Below are 23847 nucleotides of genomic sequence, written 5' to 3' on the forward strand. Positions count from 1 at the left end.
GCCTCTTGGTGATATCATCCGTAAACATGACATTAATTTCCACTGTTACGCGGATGACAATCTGTTATACATATCAGTCAAACCCGATGTCCCACTGAATATATCAAACATGGAGGCCTGCCTAACAGATGTAAAGAATTGGATGGCCTGAAACTTTCTCCTCCTTAACAGACAAAACAGAAATATTGGTCATAACCAAAATTCAATCAGGAGCAAACTCACTCATTTTACACTGGACCTTGATGGTGTCTTCCTTGCCCCGAGTGCAGCCATCTTGGTGTTGTTATTGATCCTGAGCTTTCTTTTGAAACTCACATAACTAACACCTCTAGGACTGCCTTCTTCCATCTGAGAAATATAGCCAAAATCAGGAAAATCGTATCAATTAACAACACTGAAAAATTAATCCATACCTTTGTAACATCCAGATTAGGCTACTGTAATGCCCTCTTGTCAGGATGTGCAAATGTCTCATTAAAACCCGTTCAGCTGGTGCAAAATGCAGCTGCTCGAATCTTAACTAAAACTAAACGCTTTGAGCACATCACCCCAGTTCTGGCTTCTCTCCATTGGCTACCTATTAAATACTGGATCGTTTTTAAAATACTCTTACTCACATTTAAGGCTTTAAATGAGCTTGCCCCCCCCCATCTTAAGGACCTTCTTCATCCATATCTTCCGCAGAGAGCCCTTCATTCCCAAAATGCCCAGCTTCTCATCATTCTAAGAGTGGGCAAAACTACTATAGGCGGTAGAGCCTTTTCCTATCAAGCCCCTCTCCTGTGGAACAGCTTACCCACCGAGATTTGGGGAACAGACTCTCTCTCCACCTTTAAATCTAGGCTCAAAGCATATCTATATAGTAAATCCTTCAGCTGAGGGACATGGCCTGGTGCTGGCGTGGATCATAGAGTGTCTGGTGGAGTAAGCGGTCATTGCTTTCATGGACTCTGTGCCGTGATCTGGTGTTGACTGTCTTAGGATCGCTCTCATGACTATGCCGGTCCCTTGCCTCCCGTCCGCTAGGTATGCTGCCATAATGTTAGCCTGCCGGGGTTTTTTTTCTTTGTTGCACACTGGCACCTTTTTCACTGCCCCTCCTCTCCTGCCTCACTGTACTACACCCATGCCATTCTTACCATCCACTAATCACTGTTTTCTGTTTGTTTCCTATCCCTGCTCCGGGCTCCTGTCCGGAGCTGTAGCCCAAGCATCTCATCCTGTTTTCCTGCCCTGCCCATCAAAGCCAACTGCATTCTAAGAACCGGACATCCTAGGAGACATTCTTATAATCACTCTGCTGTTAATTACTATTGTCTATCAATCTTAAATGTGTTAAAGTACATTGTATAACTTGTCTTTAACTCTATATGCCCAGTGCTGCCCAGAAGCAGATGGGCTCCCCCTCTGAGCCGGGTTCTGCTCAAGGTTTGAGGGATAGGGAGTTTTCCCTTGCCACTGTTGCCTTAGGCTTGCTCTCAGGGGGTCTCAGGCCTGAGAACAATGTAAAGCTGCTTTGTGACAACTTGTGTTGTAAAACGCGCTATACAAATAAAAATGAATTGAATTGAATAGTTCCACAAATGGGGACACCGCATGTATCTGATCAATGTCTTTTATTCTACTGGCAATTTCTGTAATGCATTTTCCATTTCCCCTGCCCTCACTTGCATTGTAAGAGATTATCTGACCCCTGATGTAAGCTTTGAGCGTCTCCCACAAGTTGCAATAACTTGGCTCTGTAGCCTCAATTGTTTAAAAAAAAGTCTATTTGCGATTTTACAAAAGTAAGAAAATTTCCATCAGAGAGAAGCCTAGGGTTAAAACACCATATAGGCCGGCATGGCACCCTTTCAGGAAAACAAAGACTTAGAACCACTGGGCCGTGGTCTGATATAACTATACTCTCATATTCAATCCCACTGAGAAGTGGAAGTAATTTGTTGTACAACAAAAAATAATCAATCCTTGAATAAGACTGGTGTTCTGGGGAGAAAAAGGAGAACTGCCTGGATGTGGGGTATTTGAATCTTAGGGGGTCACACATTGCATATGAGTCCATAAAAGAGTTGATACATTGTTTTTACACAGTTTTGGGAAAAATGTACATTATCTGGACAGGTCCTTTGACAATAGATGGGACAGGTCCTTTGGACAGGTCTGGACAGGTCTTTTGACAATAGATGGGTCTCCTGTAGAAATGCTATGTCAATCTTAAGTTTGGATAAATGTGAGAACACTTTGCTATGCTTTACAGGGTGACTGAGGCCTCAGACAGTCCAACTGGCCAACTTGGTGGCTACAACATTTAGGCTTGTACTGCTCTGTGCCATCTAAAGGAAAGACAGTCTGATATTGCCAACTATTCCTTCTGGCCAGTGGCCTAAGTGTGCTGTCTCCCATATCTTTGGGACTGGTGGCCTAGGGAGGGGAAGTGTTGGCGGGAGACAAGGGAGTAAATACACAAGTAGTTAGTAAATAAAATATAGGTGAGCACACAATTACACATATGTAACAATTAAACATAACTGACTGATGGGATTGCTCTCGATTGCTCTGCTCAACTGCTCTATTAGCTGGTAATTCTGTCTCGGCAGTAAATCTTTATTTAGGGAAAGCGTGTTCAGTTAGGGGAGAAAAATGTGGCCAAAACTGTACGAGAGTTGCCAGATGATCGGATTTCTGGAGGGAGATCTCCAGGATGATTTCATCTGCGATCGTTGCCGGCTCGTTGAGCACTTGGAGAACAAGATTCTTGATTTCGAGGCCAAACTAGCTGTAATCCTGAGTTCCAGGAACTGATTAGTACATCCTATAAGGAGATAGTGTGCTCACCAAAGCTGGGTAGGGGGGAAGATACAGACCAGATAAGGCAAGAGAGCTGGGTTACAGTAGGGTGTAGGCGTAGAAAGGGGTGCACAATTCCAAGAGGGGTGGCATCTCTGGAGATTGCGGCCAACCGTTTCATGCCACTGCAGGACGAGTTGGCCCACAATCATAAGAGTGGGAGGACTGAAGAGCCCCAGGGCACCCAGGTGGCCTCATCCTCCAAGAAAAGGGAGTTGGTGATAGTGGGGGACTCAATCATTAGAGGGGTAGATAGCATAGTGTGTTCGCGTGACAAGGAGTCTCGCATGGTCTGTTGCCTGCCTGGTGCCCAGGTTGGAGACCTCCTGGAACATGCGGACAAGCTTCTGGCCAGAGCGGGGGAGGATCCAGTGGTCATGGTCCATGTTGGAGCCAATGACATAGGAAAGGGGTAGGTTCAGGGTTCTGCAAGACAATTTCCCTTTAAATTTACAAAGGGAAGATTAGGAGCAGAACCTCCACAGCAGTCTTCTCTGGAATTCTACTGGTACCACGAGCAAGCAAAGGGAAGCAAGCCTTTATATGGAGATTTAACACATGGCTACAAACCTGGTGTAGGAAAGAGGGGTACAGGTTTATGGGGCACTGGGACTCCTTTTGGAACAGGGGTGACCTGTACAAGTGGGACGGGTTACACCTGAACCGGGGGGTACAGCTGCACTGGGCCAGCGTATGCTTAAGGTAGCAGAAGGTTATTTAAACTAGGGTCTGGGGGGGGGGGGGGGGGGGGGGGCAGGGAGGTTATACAGTGAGATGGGTAGGGATAGACAGACTGTCAGAATAGAACACACCATGGGTAAGTATTTTATTAGTAGTGAGGGAACCATGATTGCAAATCAGTCAGAGCAGCACTGTAATAGAGGTGGTTCTGAGCAGCTGGGAGTGGAAAAGAAAGACAGGAAATACATACGCAGTACCCTGACAATCCTCTGTTTAAATGCTAGAAGCATAAAAAATAAAATTTTAGAACTACAAACTGTTATGAGTAATTGTAATTATGATGTTGGGATCACAGACACGTGGCTTGGTGCAGGGGATGGGGATGAGTATAACGTAGAGGGATACAAGCTGCTAAGAAAGGGTAGAAACCAATAGAAGAGGAGGGGGCTTAGCTCTCTATGTAAAGGATAATCTTAATATTCAGGAAATTCCAGGAATGGAACCCCTTGGTGTTAGCGAAGACATATGGATTAAAATATTGGGGGAAAATGTAAAGGGTCTGAATGTCGGAGTATGTTATAGGCCACCAGCCTCAGACAGAATAGTATGCTTTTTGATAATACTAAGCTAGCATGTCAGAGGGGTGAGACAATAGTAATGGGGGACTTCAATTACCCTTCAATTAATTGGGAAGCTGTGTCAGGTCAACGTAAATGTGAGGAAGAGTTTTTAGATGTTGTAAATGACTGCTTTTTGATACAGTCTGTTACTCAACCTACAAGAGAGAACACAATTCTAGATCTGGTTCTGTTTAATAATCCTGATAAAATTTGCAGTACTGAGGTAGGGGAGCCACTCAGAACAAGTGACCATAGAGCAATTACATTTGAAGTTTTTTGGCAAGTTAAGTCTGCATTCTCCAGTGCTAGAGTTTTCAACTTTAGATGAGCTGACTTTATTAAGATGCGTGATTATACAAGGAATATAAACTGGGTACCTCTTCTAGATGGCAAAACTGTGAAAGAAATGTGGTGCATATTTAAAATGATTATTCTGGATGTACAGCGTAAATTCATTCCACAAGTGAGAAAAGGCAAGCTGAAAAAGAAGCATCCACAGTGGATGAATAAGTCGTTACGGGACAGTTTGAAACAAAAAAGGAAATTATTTAGAAAACACGAGTTGGACAGCTTTGAATACAGTAATATGTGAGCTCAAGTTAAGAAAAGGGAAGCTAAAAAAAGACTGTTTTGAAAGACAGATTGCACTAGATGCAAAGAGCAGCTCTAAACACTTTTTTCAATAATACAGTCTTAAAAGGATAGTTAAGGATGAGATAAGAGGTATAAAAAATAAGGATGGAGTTATGGTTCATGATAACAAAGCTATTGCTGATACCCTAAATAGTTCCTCTGTGGAGAGTTTCACTAGTGAAGTGTTTTCACATATGCCTTCAGGTGCAGTCAGTCCTCAGAGTCTTATGGAGGAAATTGATTTAAATGATGCAGAAGTACTAGATAAACTCAAAAAACTTAAAACAAATAAGGCAGCAGGCCTCGATGGAATATATCCAAGAGTTCTCAGGGAACCAGCAGAAGTGGTTTACAAGCCTCTGGCAGTTATTTTTAAACAATCTCTCAAAACTGGAGAAATGCCAGATGACTGGAAGCATGGCAGTATAGTACCTATCTACAAGAAAGGTGACTGGACTGATCCAGGAAATTATAGACCCATCAGCTTAACTTGTATCACATGTAAATTAGTGGAATCCATCATCAGGGGCAATTTGGAATTATTCCTTGAACACAATGGTATCTTAAATGATAGCCAACATGGTTTTCGCAGAGGGAGGTCTTGCTTAACAAACCTCCTAGACTTTTTTGAGGAAGCTACAGTGTGTTTAGACTCAAACCAAGCTTATGATATTATCTGTTTGGACTTTCAAAAGGCATTTGACAAAGTACCGCATAAGAGCTCATAGTGAAAATGAAATCTGCAGGAATTACAGGAGCTATCACTGTGTGGGTTCGAAGTTGGTTGTCTAATGGAAAGCAGACTGTAACTGTGGGAGGTACTGTATCAGAGCAGGGTCCTGTATGAAGTGGAGTCCCGCAGGGATTGGTGTTGGGGCCTTTGCTGTTCCTTATATACATAAATGAACTTGATGCAGAGGTTATTAGTAAAGTAGTAAAATTTGCAGATGATACAAAACTAGGGGGTCTAGCCAACAGTATAGAATCAGCTAAGGTAATACAGGAAGACCTAAACGGCATCCAAAAGTGGGCAGATACCTGGCAGATGACATTCAATTTAGCTACATGTAAAGTCTTGCGTGTGGAAAATGTGCTCAATTTGAAGAAGACTTGGGAGTAATAGTTGACCCAAGCTTAACAGGATCTAGGCAGTGTGCTGTAGCAGTGAAAAAGGCCACTAGGATGTTGGGATATATAGCCAAAGTATTAGTATTTAGTATCTGACACTAAAACATGGACTAAAAAACAGTGGCTTATTAAAAACATTTCAAAGGAAAAACTTTGATTACTGAACTCATAAAATAGTATACAATGCGATTTAACAAATTACCTAGCCATCTCTACAGCCAGCCATTTTGCCAGCATAACTATAGCCAGTCTGCTAATTTCAGATAAGTAGTTAGCTCGCTAGCTATCTAGCTAGTCAGCCTGCTAACCATCAGCCCTCAACTGAATGGCCAACATTATCTAGACATTGCTGACTATTAAAATTTCTGCCTTATTCATTTACTGGTCTGCTGAATGACTTTGATGGATGCTGTTACGTCTATAAGAGAGCTTCATCTGAAGCTGAAATTCTAGTGAGGAAGAAGCCAAAGTTTCAAATGGCGCCGGTCAAACTGGAAAAAACCACACATAAGTAGGGTTGCCAACTTCCTGAAATGGAAACAAGGAATGTGTGTGTGTGTGTGTGTGGGGGGGGGGGGGGGGGGGGGGGTGTTGGACTGAGGAGCTACTACTGTGGGTCTATAACATTATGTGGGCCTACTGTGCATTACCCTTCAGGAGTAGACTTACTGTATCTAAAGATATAACATAAAAATGCCTACATACTTGGTTGTGAGAAGTCCTATCCATACCATACATAATCACATCAAGGAAACTGCAATGGCTTAAACCATTTACCACACATGTATCTATAGGCCCATGTATTAAGACAAGATGAATTTGATCAGTTTTGTATTCTTGAGAGATAAGAATACATGTGTAACAGATTATCATTCAAGAATTTTATTTGGGCTATGCAAAACAACAGTTTTAACATATTCTTTTCTCATTCTTTAGCATAAAACAGAACTGTATTTTAAGAAAAACTATATATAAACATCATGTAACAATTTCTTCACAAAGTAGTTTGAACTAATTTTTTAAGTAGCTTTAGTTAACCAAACTAGATTTCTCCCTAGGGTAGCTTTGCTGTTTCAAGTTTTCTTCCAGTCTGAAGTAATTGGTAGCTTGCAAAGTTATGCTTTCAAAGTAGCTTCCCCAACACTGGTATCTATCAAGCAGATTTTGGTTTAAAAAATCGATATGATTATTATACATACCATATCAGCCTCTGGAGACGCCTGGTGGACAAGGAACTTTGAGAGTGCTCCCTCTCCCTGTGTCCTCCGCAGCCTTTCGCTCCTCCTATGATTTTCACCCGATGCGAGCTGTTTGATGTCACAAATTTCGCCGTGACTAATAGAGAAACCCCGGTGCAGACGGTGCAGTTGGCCTTGTACACATTCTCTCCCACGCATTCCAGCCATTGGTACTCATTTTCCCATTCCCTACTCTATTTTTGTAATCTTTTCTCTTTTCGCCAACGGACTATGCTTGGAGGTTGCCATTTTTTAAATCTCACGCCGCTGTCAGACGTATCGTAGCAACGGTGACAGTGCTTCTCATTGGTCATGACTCATCTTTTAGTTTCCAATTACGGGATAATTCCGTATTTTACAGGACGGTTGGCAACCCTGTGCATAAGCCTTTTTTATCAGAGGCATCACATTCTTTCACCCAATACACCATATGGACCAAGGGTGGTAATTTTCCACCCTTGATTGCCACTTTTAGACACAAAAACAAAGTGGGGGGGGGGGGGGTCTATTTCAGAGAGGCATATAGGGCACTGTTTAGTCAACATATTTACCTGGGCTCATTCCCACAATTTATTTTAATTAAGACTATTTCTGCTGCTGCTGCTGCTATTGAATTTCCAATCCCATTTTTAAATACAATAGAAATACTAAACAAATGAAAATAACGGGTGTAAAAATCAAATACATTTGCAAATATCCAATGAAACACACACACGAAGAGAAAAGGCAACTGATTTGCTTTTTCTGTCGGACATCTGAATTTTTGGTTAGTGCGTTTCATTGGAGGCATAATGTATTTCACTCATGGTGTACTGTTTTTTGATGAGAGTAGCAACAGTCCTGAGGCGGTTTTGGGGGCTTGGTCAACAAGTTGAGTTTTCTCTCAATGGAGGTGAATGCAGGGAGAAGGTTGCCATTGGGGCAGCGGGAATAGACAGGGCATAATATGTTTTAATAGGGTATGTTCATTTAATAATTGAGGGAAATTGCTCTAAGATTCTGTTAAATGTAAGCTTCCAGAAAGTCTTTACGCCACTACTGAGGTGGATTTTACTTTTCCGATTTACTTAACATGTTCTGTATGAAAATTTAATGTCAAACTTAGAATCCATTCTGGAACTCCCAGCATAATTTAGGACTCAAACAAGACAATGACAGTGACCAGAATTTTCACTTGTCTTTCAATGCTTAACAAGATTCAGACATCATTCAATAACCCAGCAACACCAGAACTGAAAGGAACAGTTTGAACCCTTTACCCTTTATAAACTGTTTGGTATTGCAACAGAGCCATTCTTACTATAACACATCTTATATCATATCCTTTAGGGAAAGATTTCTTTTGTTAATTTCATATATGCGAGCCATACAGTTGCACAATTAATTAGAAAAGTAAAACCTTGTGTCTTAATGACTTGATTTATCAAGTTAGTGTAGCTGGGCCTCTTATTTAATGGAAATTCAACAAGAGGCTTGTTTTCAAACTCTGCGGTGTATGTGAACAACTGCAATTGTCTTCAAAGGGGAAGTCGGGCAAATTGCTTTGATACAACAGGTAGTTCACAATTCCAATGCAACAGCATTAAACCCCCCTGCCCTTCTCATCTGGGGGAAAAATTAGGAGCACACAGTGTTGAGAAAAATGAACATTATTTTGTTGTAGTAAGAAAAGGGAATTATGCTGGTTTTCTTCAGTACAGCACATTTCTATTAACCTTTCAGAGCAACAAAACATCTAAACAATCAGCTTATGCTTCTGCTTCAGCATCACGTTGGGTATTGTTCATTCTGGTCACTCTTCCTGTTTGGAGTTAGGGAATAGTTCACATTTTTGCACCACACAAATGATGTGTCAGGAGGACATTTCACAGACACCATGTCTGATCCAATTCAAATTTAACTGTGTTCTGTGCATAACATTCATTCCCCAGTAAGAACACCTCATTGGGACTTCTTAGCTCTAACACAATGTTGAAAGTAACCTAGAGATTTGAATGAATACACCCAGCAACTGCCAAACAAAACCTCCCCAAAACCTACTTTTCCACAAAACATGGAAAACAGAAGGACTAAATTCTACAACACCCGGAAGCGTACATCAAATAAAACACAAAAAACAGTTGAGTTCTTAACCAAAATCATAGTATTCAGAAATACTGATAATAGTTGATAAGGACAGCAAACAGTATAGTGATGAGATACCAGACTCAGCTGTGTACGTCTGTGCTTGAACATAAAATGGTGCAGACTGTGACTGATCAACAGCCAGCTTACCTCTGGCGTTAATGCATTGTTGTCTGACGTTTGGCTTGATAGCAGAACGTGTGTGAAGCCATCTTCTTTCCTGACCACAATGTCCCGAAAGCGACAGTTGCTCTCATTCTGCCGAACGCTGTACCTCAGTCTCTTGTCAAACACATAGCCTTTCTCCTCCACCAGCTTTCGTTTCATTGAGCTGTGCAAATTAATCTCCCCGTTCGACAGCGTAGACCCTGTATTGAGACAGAACGGTGTTGGGGGGTGGGGAAGAGGTGCAAGGACTGTCATTTTGTGCTTTTTGGTAAACAAAAGCAGTGGGACAAGCAAAAGCTATTATCCTTTTAGAGCCATACTCATGTGAACCACAATGTCACAGAAATTCACATTCTGGGGTTATACAAATAATCACTTGCAGGTACCGGATAAGAAATGAATGCACATTTACTTATGGATTCTGGGAAATTCACAAAATGATCCTAGGTGGACAGAAAAGAAGTCATGAATATAGATGAATCACAAATTAACTTAAAGCTGAGGAGACTTGTTTTCACGGGGCTCACTATAGACAGATTCAGGCCTGACTGAAAGCTTCAGGGCTTCCATTACCATAATTCATATGAAAACTAGCTGTTACTCCTGCACCTCATTCAAATTCAAGAGAACTTTTTTGTTGATTCAATAGTACATAATATGAAAATTTGTCTTCTGGTCACACTGGAGCTCAATACGAACAGCACTGGCACAAACAGAAGCAATAAATAACAGATTGCCAAATGAGACAATTTCTTAATAACACAGTAGCTATGTATCCCATTTAGACATAAGAACGTCCTTACATATAAACGTGCGCACACACACACACACATATATACAGTATATATGTACGTATATAGTATGTATATATAACAAAACAGAACTGCTCTTCATCCCAGCCGGCCCTTCCCCCCTGCAAGACCTCTCTATCACCGTCGATGACACCACAATACCATCCCCTCAATCAGCAAAGAGCTTGGGTGTCATCCTCAACAGCAATCTGGACTTCAAGGAGTACATTGCTCGCACATCACAGGGCTGCCGATTCCTCCTCCACAACATCAGGAGGATTCGTCCCTTCCTGACAACATACGCCACACAGCTCCTTGTCCAGGCCACAGTGCTCCCTTGTCTATACTACTGCAATGCTCTCCTCGCAGGCCTCCCAGCCTGCACCACCCAGCCTCTGCAGCTCATCCAGAACGCAGCTGCCTGACTAATCTTCAACCTCCCCAAATTCTCCCACGTTACTCCCCTGCTTAAATCCCTCCACTGGTTTCCTGTCGCTGCCAGGATCAGATTCAAGACGCTGACCCTCGCCTTCTCTGCAGTCAACAGGACAGCCCCTACCTACCTCCAAGACCTCATCCAATCCTACACACCTATCCAGCCCCTGCGCTCAGCAGCAACTGGATGTCTTTCTCCTTGCACAGACAAAGCGGGAGGTTCTCGCTCTGCAAGGCAATGACATTTCTCCTACATAGCTCCCCAGTGGTCGAACGAACTCCCTGTCCCGCTACGGACACCTCCATCACTCCAATCCTTCAGATGTGGTCTGAAGACACATCTCTTCGGACTCTACCTGGACTGACCTATCACATAACCCCCCCCCCCCCCCCCCCCCCCCACGCACTTCCCAAATCCTGTCTGCTGTCATCTTTCAGCTCCCCATCTGGATCAGCGCTGTTATAAATTGCTGTGTGCTTTTTGTTTTTGTTTTCTTGTTACCGCCTTTACTCTGGCACTCATTACGCTGTATTGAAGTTGGATCTTGTTAGTTGCCCTATACCCCATAGCTGTATAAATTAGCTAGTGCTGTGTCCTCAAACAGACTTTGCTCTCAGCTGAGAACTGTCTCATTGTGGAACTTTACACATCCTGTCCCCGTACTGTCACTATACTTACTGTATGCACTTTTGTACATCACTTTGGATAAAAGCGTCTGACAAATAAATGTAATAAATAAAATAAAAAAATGAAATAAATATATAATAAATAAAGCTGCATTCAAGCTGTTCCTTAATGTTTTTTTTTTTTTACAAAATAACAACTTAGCGAGCTAGCTCGTAGACCAACGCTTCGACGGAGGAAAAAAGTGGAAAATTCCCTCTCTGTCCCCTAATGGCAACAAAAGATTCAACTTTAGGAGCAGATCAGACCTACCCTTATTTAATAGCTAGGTGAATAGCCCCAATTTTTATTTTTATCCGTTTGGATGTAGGAGCAGAGAGACCACTCCACAAACACTGCACGAACTCAGCACTCAATCAAACAGAGAGAGCAATCGCTCCGAGAACAAATCTGAGTTTTGTTTTGAAAGACACAAACAGCCAGTTTCCACAAGTGAGAAAAATAACGCGTCAAGAAAATTAACGCAGATTAATCGCACTCCATGATGCCCCTTGACCCCATACGTCACTGTGCATTTAAGCAATATCACACAAGAGATGAGTGCTGTTATACTGAATATCAGCACGGCTGTGATTCGGTCGTAGGTATGAAGCTGCAAGCCGAGTGCCCAAGATAATCACAGCTGTGCTGATATTCAGTATAAGATTCAAGAGATTTTATTGCCATTTGCACAGGTACACGGCAGTACAGGTGCAATGGAATTTTTTGTGCGTGGCTCCCTGAGTCAGCTTTTTTGTAAAACAACAGACAAATAAAGGCAAATTAAACAAAAAAAAAAAAATAGCAGCAAAATATGAAATAAGAAAAGAACCACCTGTATATAAAAAACAGAAGAATACACACTACAAATAAAAAATAAATACACACTGTGCACACTATATACAAATACACACTATGACTTATTGCAGGGGGAAAAAAGAGATTAAATTAATAATTATTATTATGCACTACTTGAATTGAGGAATATTGCACAAACCAAGACAGAAAACAGTGGAGAAATCAATGGAAAAGGACAATGGGCTGGGGGAACTGTGTCTGACAGAGACAGAGTCGGAGTGGGAGGGGGGTGAGGGGGTGAGGTAGTTGAGTATTCAAGAAACCCAGTACGTGAGGTGCAAGTGGGTGATGAGTTACTTGTCCATGGTGTGAGTAAGGTGGGGGGAGTGGTACTTCCTTCCCGCCTTAATGTCCTTAGCAATCGGTCTGACAATTGCTGGAAAAAGGCTGTTGTGGAAGCATGTGAGTGGTGATGCTCTCTGGCCTGTGGTGTCTGCATAGGGGGAGCTCTCCTCCTGAAGTCCAGAATGAGTTCTCTGGTTTTCTCTATGTTGAGAACAAGGTCATTGTCCTCTCCATAGACAATGATTATGTTAACCTGTTCCCTGTATGATGACTCATCCCCACCCTTGATGAGGCCGAGGATGGCCATGTCATCTGCATATTTAAGAACGATATTGTTGTTCTGAGTGGATACACAGTCATAGGTGTACAGGGCATAGAGTTTGGGGCTGAGACAGCAGCCCTGGGAGGTTCCTGTGCTGACTGTGAGCTCAGCAGAGACCTTGTTACCCATCCTCACCACCTGTGGTCTGTCTGTGAGGAAGTCCAAAATCCAGTTGCAGGTGGGTGTTGGTACCCCAAGGTCTGCCAACTTCACAGTCAGCTTCATTGGCCGGATCGTGTTGAAGGTAGAGCTGTAGTCCAGAAAGAGCATTCGTGCGTATGTTCCATTAGTGTCCAGGTGTTCCAGTGTAGAGTGAAGCGCCAGGGCCACCAGGGCCAGGTACAATGCGTACACTGATCTGTTCGGGTGGTAGGCAAACTGTAGGGGGTCCACTATGTCTGGAACCACAGACTTTATGTATTTGAGAACCAGTTTCTCCATGCACTTCATGGCGACCGGTGTAAGTGCCACCGGCCTAAAGTCGTTCAGTTGGGATGTGTTTGGTTTTTTAGGGACCGGTACTATGACAGAGGACTTGAAGAACTGTGGGACTGTTTCCTGTGTGAGAGGTGATTTGAAAATGTCTGTGTACACCCCTGCCAGCTGTTCAGCACAGGCTTTCAGGACTCTCGGTGACACTCCATCAGGTCCTGCTGCCTTGCGGGGGTTCACCTGCTTCAAAGCCCTAAGAACCTACGTATGTGTCACCTGAAGTGCAGGCTCGTCAGGGTTACAGAGTGATTTTGAGGGGGTGTCTCTGTTCAGTCTGTTGAATCTGGCGTATAATCTGTTGAGGATGTCTGATAGGGTGGTGTCTCGGGTCTCGGTCTCGCTTGTGCTTCTCCTGTAGTTGGTGACAGATTGAATTCCCTGCCACATACCACGTGTGTTGTTCTCTAGGTAATCCTGAACTTCATTCAGGATTACATTTACACGAGTTGTCAAGCAACACATAAACAGTTTCTTGACTGCAGGTTAGTTAGCTAGCTAGCTAGCTTTCTGCTTTTTACCATACACAAAAAGGCTAGCTAGCTACTTTCATACCCGACAGCAGACTCGCCAGCTACTTTTTATCATACGCGTAAAGGCTAGCTATACGGTAGGCAAGCAAGCCACTTTTAATCATAGCCCACTACAGGCTACCAAGCTAGTTTTCAGCATACATGGACGGGCTAGATATACGGTAGGCTTGCTAGCAAGCTATTGTTTATCATACCCAACTGCTGGCTAACTAGGAGTATTTTAAAATATTTTTAAATGCTTCTCACGGCAAATATTATATATGTGACTAATTTAGATTAATTAATCATAAAGCATGTAATTAATTAGATTTTTTTGGACCTATTTTAGACTAAATGTAGTGACATATTTCAGCGACTGGGGGGGCAATGCCCCAAAAGACATAAGCACACATGAGTTCCCACATGAGTAATGAAATATCCTGATTGGCAAGTAAATATGGCAGGTTTAAATGACTACTTAATCAGTGTGAAAACTGGTATTTCCCCTCTTTCACTATTTTTTGCATGTCTGGTGTTACAGATGTCATTTTGATGCGCAGGGAGTTCTCCAGGTTTTTAGGTGTCAGTCGGTTTCTCTCGTGCGTCTTTATGGCATTCATTGACGAGAAAGACTCACAAGTGTAAGTGGAAGGAAACATAGCGAGCACATAAAAAGCAAGCTTCTTGATTGTGCTGTAATCCTCAGAGCACGTGAGACAGAACACGCACACAGACTCTGCGCCTTGGAGCGCAGCGCTGACCTGGGAGGACGCTTGGAAATCAATTAATTTATAATTATTCATTTTTTTTAATTTAATTTAAAATTTATAATTAATCACGCACAAACGCGATGACATCTTTTGGAATAGAGTAGTCGTCAAACCTGGCCATGAAGTTTTTCCCGCAGCTGTTTGATAAAATCCACCATTACTGTCACTTGTCACGGCGCCTGTGCCTTTAGTGTAGCAAAATTAAGGAGTCTGTTGGATGTCATGTCTGTTTCTAACAGCTCTAACTTTATAATAAATGACTCCAGCTTTTCAACCATGTCCACAATAACTGTCTCGCCCCTACAGCTGCAGATTGAGCTGGTTTAAATGGTCAAATATATCCGCCAAAAAAGCTACATTGGCCATGAACTTTTTGTCCTCTAGATGCGCAAGGTGATCAGCTGCTGTCGCATTATTTTTCATTCTAAGGAAGGCCTTGATCTCATTCAGAAGCACACACATGCATTCTAAAGCTTTTTTACTTTGCTTAGCCAGCGTACATCATTGTGCAGCAGTAGATCACTGTGTGTGGCCTCTTCTGACTCAGCTACAAGTTGTCGGAAAAGACGGTGTTGTGTGCTTGATGTCCCTCTGACATAATTAATGATACGCATCACTTTATCCATAGTTTCCTTTAGCTCGCCGCTCAGCTTCGCACAGAGGACGCTCTGATGAATGAGGCAGTGCAGTGCTTGTATGTGAGGGACAAGCTCCTTCAGCCTGCTCACCAAACCTCTGTGCTTTCCCACCATAGAAGATTTGCTCCTCCAGTTTGGCAAATATTATGTCGCCTGTGGTGTGGCCTTCTAATGGGATAAGAGACAGCAACTCTTCCTTAAATGACTTGCCATCACAGTATCTAACATAGACACACATTTGGGCCACATCTGTGCTGTCTGTGCTCTCATCAACAGTGAGGGAATAATACTCAGCCTTATGGAGGGCGTCAATTATATCTCCCTCCTCGGCAGAGGACAGCGCATCTATACGACGCACAGCGGTGCGCGCAGAGAGGGGCATCTGTTTCACTGAGGCAACCAGGCCATTTATCAGTAGACAGCTCCTGCAAAACAGACACCATCACCTCCTTGAAAACGTCTGCATCAGTCAAAGGCCTCCCATGGCGAGCCAGAACCCAGGACGCTTTAAGCGAGGCACTGGCCACTTTTTCCTGGGCAGTGAGGCCGTGCATGAGGATGAGATGCTGTGTGTGTAATTTGCAACAAGTACATCAATTCTGAGCCTCCATGCTTCACTCTGGAGTGGAAAACGACACCTTGAAAGCTCCGTGTTTTGCCTCGTGGTGTCGTCTAATGTTGTATTCCTTGCAAACGGCGACTACCTTGTTGCAGATGAGACACACAGGCTTGGCATTCATGAAGCCAGGTAGGATGAAAGCATATCTGTCCTTCCATTCTTCTTTGTATGCTCTATTTTTGCTGTCAACTGTCCTCTTTTGGCCTTGTTAGCTTGCTAGCTTAAATGTTGAGCCAATTTTAACCGCACCAACAGTAAAAACAATGTTGCCAATGAGGAGGGGGATAATATAACACATTTATTTATTTATTTATTTATTTATTATTTCAAACTGAATTTGATTGTAGCTGGAGGCTCACAAGATAACAATATTACAATATTACTGGACGTCCTCTATGTAAATTACCCTTTGATTACACCATATATATTTTCTGGCCCGTCATCTGATGACTTAGAATGAAATTAAAAAGCCAAACTTGCCGATCCCTGCCACCCGCATATTATTTTTGAGAACTCTGAACCTCTCGAAAATTACTACGGCCTAGTCAAAGAAACAGTGCATCCACCGTGAGGGTTACTTCACCCCGTCCTTCCCTATCGTTGTAATGGGAAATTAATGTTTCCACTTTGTCGAACATGTGCTGAACAGGAAAATCAGACCACCCCTGTTACCATAGCAATGAGGTAAGGTCGCTTTCGGGATGTTGGGTTAGTATGAAACTTATGAAGGCGATTGAAAAGGGTTATGTAGTGGACAGGACAGACGAAGTGTGGCACTTCCCTCAGAGTTCTGACACATTGTTTTGTGACATTGTGAAAAAGTTTCTGCAGTACAAACAGGAGGCTAGTGGTTACCTCGCGCACGCTGTGACAGAGGCTGACAAGAGAGCCTATATTGATGATCATTTTGAAAAGGAGAATATTAGGTCGAATCCTGAAAAAATAGGTGTGAAACAAGCCTGGAGATCCATCAACAAGTTGTTATTAAACAGCTTATCTGCTTCTCAATGAGGGAGAATTTGCCCGTGTCGGAAATGTTGACAGACCCCGAACAGTTTGTGCGATACATTTGGTGATGAGTATGATGTCACTCACTTTTCGTTTGTCTCAGAGTATGTTGTATTGATTCAGTGGCGTCATGCGGATGGTAAAGGTGGTCAACTCGCAACATAAACGTGTTTCTCGGAGCTTGCACAACGGCGCATGCACGTCCTGTCCCCGTACTGTCGCTATACTTGCTGTATGCACTTTTGTAAGTCGCTTTGGATAAAAGCGTCTGCTAAATAAATAAATGTAAATGTAGAATTGTATGATCTTATGGATAAGTTGGGGGATATTGTTGTACAGCCACACAGACAGTGTTGTTTTTGTTTCTAAGGAGGGCGACTAGGAACCACCCCTAGGGCAGTATCTAGGAGATCTGATGGATGAAATAGGCAGTGGGGATTACATCACAGAATTTTGCTTGGGCGGTCCAAAGACATACGGGTATCGGATGGCTAATGGCAAAACATGCATGAAGGCAAAGAGAATCACTCTGAATGCTGAAAAGTCAAAGGTAATCAAGTTAGACACATTGATTTATCCTGTTGACCATTTATTTGGTGAATAGAGCCAACACTCAACAAATGCTTGCGCGTACAGATAACATTGTAAGGAATAAAGAGCAACTCACACTGAAAAACAAATCAGTCATTAAACATTTTAAAGTCATGTACAAGAAACGTGTGCTACTCTCTGATTTCTCGACAATACCTTAAGGGTACTGAGGGGTATATGGATAGGTCTAATCGGGGTTTGAGAGATGTCACAGAGTTTGATTTCAGACTTAAACATCCTTTCTCTTGTGTAATAAGCGGTCCTCCAAACTCTGGGAAGACATTTTTTGTAAAGATGTTGATTGCAAATGCTGACAAGGTGATTTCTAATAAAATTGAAAACATTGTGTACATTTATGACTGTTGGCAACCTCTTTACGACGAGTTAATGAAGATAATTCATTGAAGGAATATCAAGGGCTCTAGATGACATCATCTCCTACAGGTAACCAAAAATAATTTGTTAATCATTGACGACATGATGAGGGATGCAAGTAACAACACCCAGGTTGAAATTATTGCAATATGTGCACCACCGTAACCTTAGCGCCATCTACCTGGTTCAGAATTTGTTTGTTCAGGGAAAATCTAGCAGGACAATCAGTCTGAACACAAATTATCTATTGTTGTTTAAAAAGCCAAGACACAACAACCAGATCAGTTTTTGGCCACACAAATGTACCCTGGTAACACAAAGTTTTTCATGGAATGTTTTAAAAACACCACCGAAAAGCCTTACGGGTACTTCCAGAAAGTTTTTTTTTTTTTTTAGATAGTCAGTGACTTTCATTTATATTTTAAAAACAGAGATCATCAACATCAGCATCATCAACATAAATCATTTAATTTGTATGGAAATACCTTGGTAAATGGAATGCTCACTGTTCCCTTGCATTGCTTGATCACCAAATATCACACCATAGCTTTAAGAGCTCATTGTTTATCCTAGCAACTGCCTGACAACATCTTCAGAGAATTTTTTTTCATCTGACTGTGCTGCACAAGAAGTCTGTCACATCAAACAAGAGAGGCAGTAACTGAGGTAAATGTTCAGCACAGTTCTCTCTCATGTCAGTTCTTGTTCATTATTATAAAAAAGAATGAAGGCAATGTTAGATAAATGAAACAATATACAATAAGCTCATGTATTAGGCCCACACAAACTAGATTACATGCTAAGTTATTGATAATCAGTTGCATGCTAATAGTCAGTGGAAACACATGTGTTTGCTTGCAGCATGCCAAATATCAGAAAGACAGGGGAGTCCCACTTCCTTTGCTGGAGAGGGCTTCAGATGAAATAAAACAAGGCAAATCAGTCAGGGGAGTGACCAAATCGTATGGCATTTGCCATGTGACCCTGTACCATTTTCACAAGAAGAGGCAGAAGCTGGAGTGCCAGGGATTCAAATCACTTCCCGGAGTAGGGTACTGGACCCTCAAGAGGGTTTTCTCCGCAGAACAGGAAATCCTTCTGAGAAACTACCTGATGGAGGCAGCTGATTTGTACTATGGGTTGAGCCCAAAGGAGGTACATATTAAGCTAGATTAGGCTATATGTAGATTTATTATGTATTCAAGTAATTCACAAAAATTTATTCATTTTAGGTACAGAAGTTTGCCTATGATTTAGCAAAGGCCTACAACTGAAACTAATCCTGAAACCTGGGCAGAGAAAGGGATGGCTGGAGCTGACTGGTTTACAGCTTTTTTGAAAAGACACCCTACCCTTTCTATATGAAGCCCTCAGGCTACCAGCCTCTCGCGGGCTACAAGCTTCAATAAAACAAATGTCAACAAGTTTTTTGACAACCTGTCTGCTGTCCTGACCAAACACCAATTTGCTGCACAAGACATCTGGAATATGGACGAGACAGGAATCAACACTGTCCAAAATCCTGGAAAAATTGTGGCCAGAAAGGGAGTCAAACAAGTCGGCGCAGTGACATCTGCAGAACGGGGTACTCTCATCACACTTGCGTGTGCTGTAAATGCCTTGGGGAATTCCATCCCACCAGTACTCATATTCCCCCGCAAAAAGTTCCACCCTTTCTTTACCAACAATGGCCCTCCTGGTGGCCCACCTATTGGTACAGGAAATAGGTATGGGTATGGGTGGATGCAAGAGGAAGACTTTTTGGTCTTTCTCAAGCACTTCCAGACTCATACTAAGTCCTCACTGGAGTCAAAAGTGCTGCTAGCTCTAGACAATCATTCCTCCCACCTTTCTTTGGAGGAGATTGATTTTTGCAGGAGCCATGGGATCATCCTCCTCTCATGCACCCCACACTGTTCCCATAAGCTGCAGCCCTCAGATTGCAGTGTATATGGGCCACTGAAGAGGCTCGTCAACAACTGCTGTGACAGCTGGATGAAAGCTCATCCAGGAGTCACAATGACCATTTATGATTTGCCGAGCATTGTGAAGAGTGCCCTTCCCCTGGCTGCATCGGCATCAAATATTCAGGCAGGGTTCGCATGCACTGGAATTTGGCCTTTTAATAGAGATATTTTCAATGACAGCGACTTTGCACCATCCCTAGTCACAGACCGCCCACTGCCAGCAGTGACACCAGATTCCATCTTCCACTGCAGCTGCAGGGAATTCACTTGCATGTACTACAGCTCCAACACCCACTGTGGCAACGGTGGCATCCTCCATGCCACTTGCAGCATCCTCCCCTGTCACTGCGCTGTCCTTACAGATACTACCATGAAAAAACAACTGGAGGCTGAGAAAAGCAGGTCTAAAGCTAAGAGAAAAATGAATTTCAGCAACAAAAAAAACCCAAACCCAGCAAGAAGCAGAAAATTCAGGACTCATCTGATGAAGATGAATTCTGCATTGTGTGCCTGGAGAGCTACTCCAGGTCAAGGGAGGTCTGGCTCCAGTGCTGATCCTGTAAAGCCTGGGCACACAAGGACTGCACAGATGGAAGTGACTTTTACACTTGCCACAACTGTGACTCGGAATGATTCCATCAATGTGGACTACAGAGTCTGCGCCCCCCCCCCCCCCCTTCTTGGAAATGCTGTCCTCAAACTCCTTCATTTTGTTCATGTTTAAACTTTTTTGAGGATGTGTGTTCTACCCATTAAATAATTATCTTGAATTATAATTTGACAAATTCATGTTTAAACTTTTTGTCCTCAAACTCATCCATTTTGTTCATGTTTAAACTTTTTTGAGGATGTGGCTTCTACCCATTAAATAATTTTCTTGCATTATAATTTGACAACTTCCGCTCCTTTTTTGTCATGTAGTGGAAAAAAAGTAATCATTATTTAAAAAAGAAATGAATAGTCACGGCGTGAATGATAAATAATTTTTAATTTTTTACTTTTTCAATTTGAGTATTTGATCGATTAATATATATATTTTACACGTTGCAACCGTCCCTGTACACTGGGACAGGACTGTTGTGAAATATGTAGCAATTTTAGTCTTTTTTTTCCCCAAAATCGAAATGTGTTCTGTACATAGCTGTTTTGTATGTTTTGACAATTGTTAATAAATAAAACTTTGACTCGTATAATTTGCTTGTCTTGTTTTATTTGCCACCATCGTAGTGCATTAAAATTTGTTTATGAATATTTTCCCCATTTGTACATTTTGAACACAGTTAAACATATTAGAAATACACACACTGGGTTGTTATTTTTCACAAATAGCGAAACAATGTCATCATTTTTAACCAAATTATCAGAATATTTAGACATCACATCTTCATAGTCCAACATAGTTCTTAAAAACGTATAGATGGATGGCTGGAAACAGCTTTTGGATTGGTTTGTTTCCAAAACTGTCAAAAAAAACACCCGACACGATTCTCACTTATGTAGACGGCTAGCCAATGTTCACCAGGAAGATCCGAACTGTGTGTGTTGATGAAGGTAATTTTTGTACAGGTCTTTCAGGTAACTGATCACATGCTAACACCAAGAAAATGCGTATTTGCGGAGATTTGTCCATAACCGTAGTTAGTTGAATGGTATTCATCATCTCAGTAGTAATCCACCCGAACTTGTCTATGGTTGGACACTTCAAATATGGCGTAAACTATCAAATTGATAGTATGCAGCAGTGGTTGTCTGAAACGTGTTTCCAACCTTATATTTCCAGATTTAATTAGGGATAAATGCTGACTGCATTCTTCATCTGGTAGAGTGTGTAACCATCCAAAAAATCTTCTTTGTCGACTGCTGAAGCATGATTTTTTAGATTTCTTCCAGAGGCAAGAGCTAACTGGTAAAACTCACGCATAGCTGCCCCAGTCTGATACTCGGGTTGAAGGGGTTTAGCGGGGAATTGCTGACCATCTCCGTAGATGGCTAGAAATTCAGAATCATAATGTTTGAATGCAAATGAGTTGTTATTGTAAGCACCCATAAATGCATCATTGTCAACCATACCTATCACAACAATCACGGCCGGTATGGAGAAATTTTTTAGATGCACTCTATCGATCGGATATTTTGCTGTCGCTGTGAGTAATGCCTGAGCATGGCCTAATCTTACATCGGGGGATACAGAAACTTTAACAAATAAGCATGCTGTAAGAATGTTCATTTTGTATGCTATGGTATCATTGCGCATCAGACTGAATTCCTTCTTTGATCGTGTCATTCATATTGTAATATCAACGCCATTTAACATCAATTTTTCTTGAAAGAATATATATCACTGTGGATTGGTGTCAGCAACTCCAACACCTTGTTGACGTGTGTCGACCGTAGTTGATTAAACATTCTATGATGCTGCGATATGGATATGTGTTTGAGCTGTGAGATCAACCTGTCCCCCAACGACATATCAACCTGAGAAAAAATAGTGGCACCGGGGTACTTTATCAAACTGACAGGCGCTGTCGGCGATGTCTGTCCTTTCGGGTCTTGTGATTTTGAGTCGTACGTAGACCTACAATAGCATGTTGTTCAGATCAATATAGTCTGCACCATTCCCCGCAATGAAAAACTCAGTGTCAGATATCGCTGAAATCGGTGGCACTTCTACATATGTGTTTTTTTCTATTGTTTGTGTCAAGGGGACTGTAAACAAGTCCAACTCTGACTTACTGCACTCTTCTGACATGTCTTGCATCAGTGACATGATTAGAAGATGGTGATAAAATCTCTTCCAGCTGATGCAAAACTACGCTGTTTACCCCTTGACTTTCTTTTTGAAACTGGCCATTTCTCATACTCCCCTTTGTTTTTCTTTGCGTGTGGGTCACACCTCATACCGGGCGGTCTTTTCACAGATCTGCAGGGCATCACCAACATACCGGAAACATCCTGGTTGCTGGCATTGTTTGCCCGTGTCAGGACATTACTGACTACTTCGCTAACAATGTTTTTAACAGCACTCTTAAGATGCGGTTTAGCCATGCTGAACCTGTTTTTTAATAGAGGCATGGCCATTCGAAAAAGCCCTCGAAAAATACTGCCAATCCCTGCACCATACATTGTCGGGTTACCCGAATAGCCATGCAACAGGCCTCTGGCCTGATTTTGATAATAAGCAACATAACATTGTGGATCCAGAGTGTACGGTTTAATAGTTTCATTGTTTTAAAACCTGTGTGTTTGTTTCACAGGTCTGAAATGAAGCTTCGCAACCATTTTACAGTACTTAAAAGGAACATTGTAGTCTTGATCAGTCTTTACTTCTACAGCGATGTCACTGATGTGCGTTTAGACACAGGTATGTAGCGCATTTTGTCGTGTTTAATAGTGACTATCTCATTGTTTTCCCCCTATATATGTATGCATCTCAACAGCGGAACAAAACAGTCACCCACAGCTTGATGCTTGATTATGTCTGTGTACACAAAAAGACTGTAGAAGCCTCTGTATATGTCTGCAGGGTGTGGTGCGTATACCCTTTCCTGGTATCTTTCCGGCATCTCTGGCCCCTCACCCGGGTCAAGAATGTCTGTTGTATTTAACCCCAAAATTATTGCGAGTTTTCCATAGAATCTTAGTGCTATGTTACGCTTTGTCTGTATGTAAATTTTGTTTTTCACAGCGTCATAACCAAACATTGTGTTGTGCTGGGTGTAGATTAATCTCATCAACTACCACCGTTATCTCCGGGTAATATGCTAGACACAGCTTGTATCCGGTTGTCTCTTTAGAACTTTTATCAATGAGGATAAAAGTTCCATCTTCATTGCGAAAAGTCTCCCATGTTCTTGGATACTGGAATTCGATTAAACCAACCTGCCAATCACCTTTTAGTAATATTGGCCTGGCTAGTTTGGTTCTGTACTTGGATATCTTGAGATGAATTGCAGGGCAGCGTTATGTAAAACCCGTCGTTACCCATGGCCTTGTCTACCTCAAATGAAACATGGCATGCAAAAGCTTTTAGACACCTTTTTAAAAAAAGGTTCTAAACATCAACCACCTCTTCTTCACAGACCCA

General features: G+C 42.1%; 1 protein-coding gene across 1 annotated transcript in view; it reads right to left on the minus strand.

The window, feature by feature from the left end:
- LOC118788100 (chromodomain Y-like protein 2) overlaps positions 1-23847 on the minus strand; it is a 125154-nt gene that overhangs the window by 25278 nt on the left and 76029 nt on the right. The window contains exon 3 of the mRNA XM_036543971.1: positions 9422-9639. Within this exon, the coding sequence (XP_036399864.1) occupies positions 9422-9639 (218 nt within the window). The remainder of the gene's footprint in view (positions 1-9421; positions 9640-23847) is intronic.

The sequence above is a fragment of the Megalops cyprinoides genome, chromosome 13 (genome assembly GCF_013368585.1).
Source record: "Megalops cyprinoides isolate fMegCyp1 chromosome 13, fMegCyp1.pri, whole genome shotgun sequence".
NCBI lineage: Eukaryota > Metazoa > Chordata > Actinopteri > Elopiformes > Megalopidae > Megalops > Megalops cyprinoides.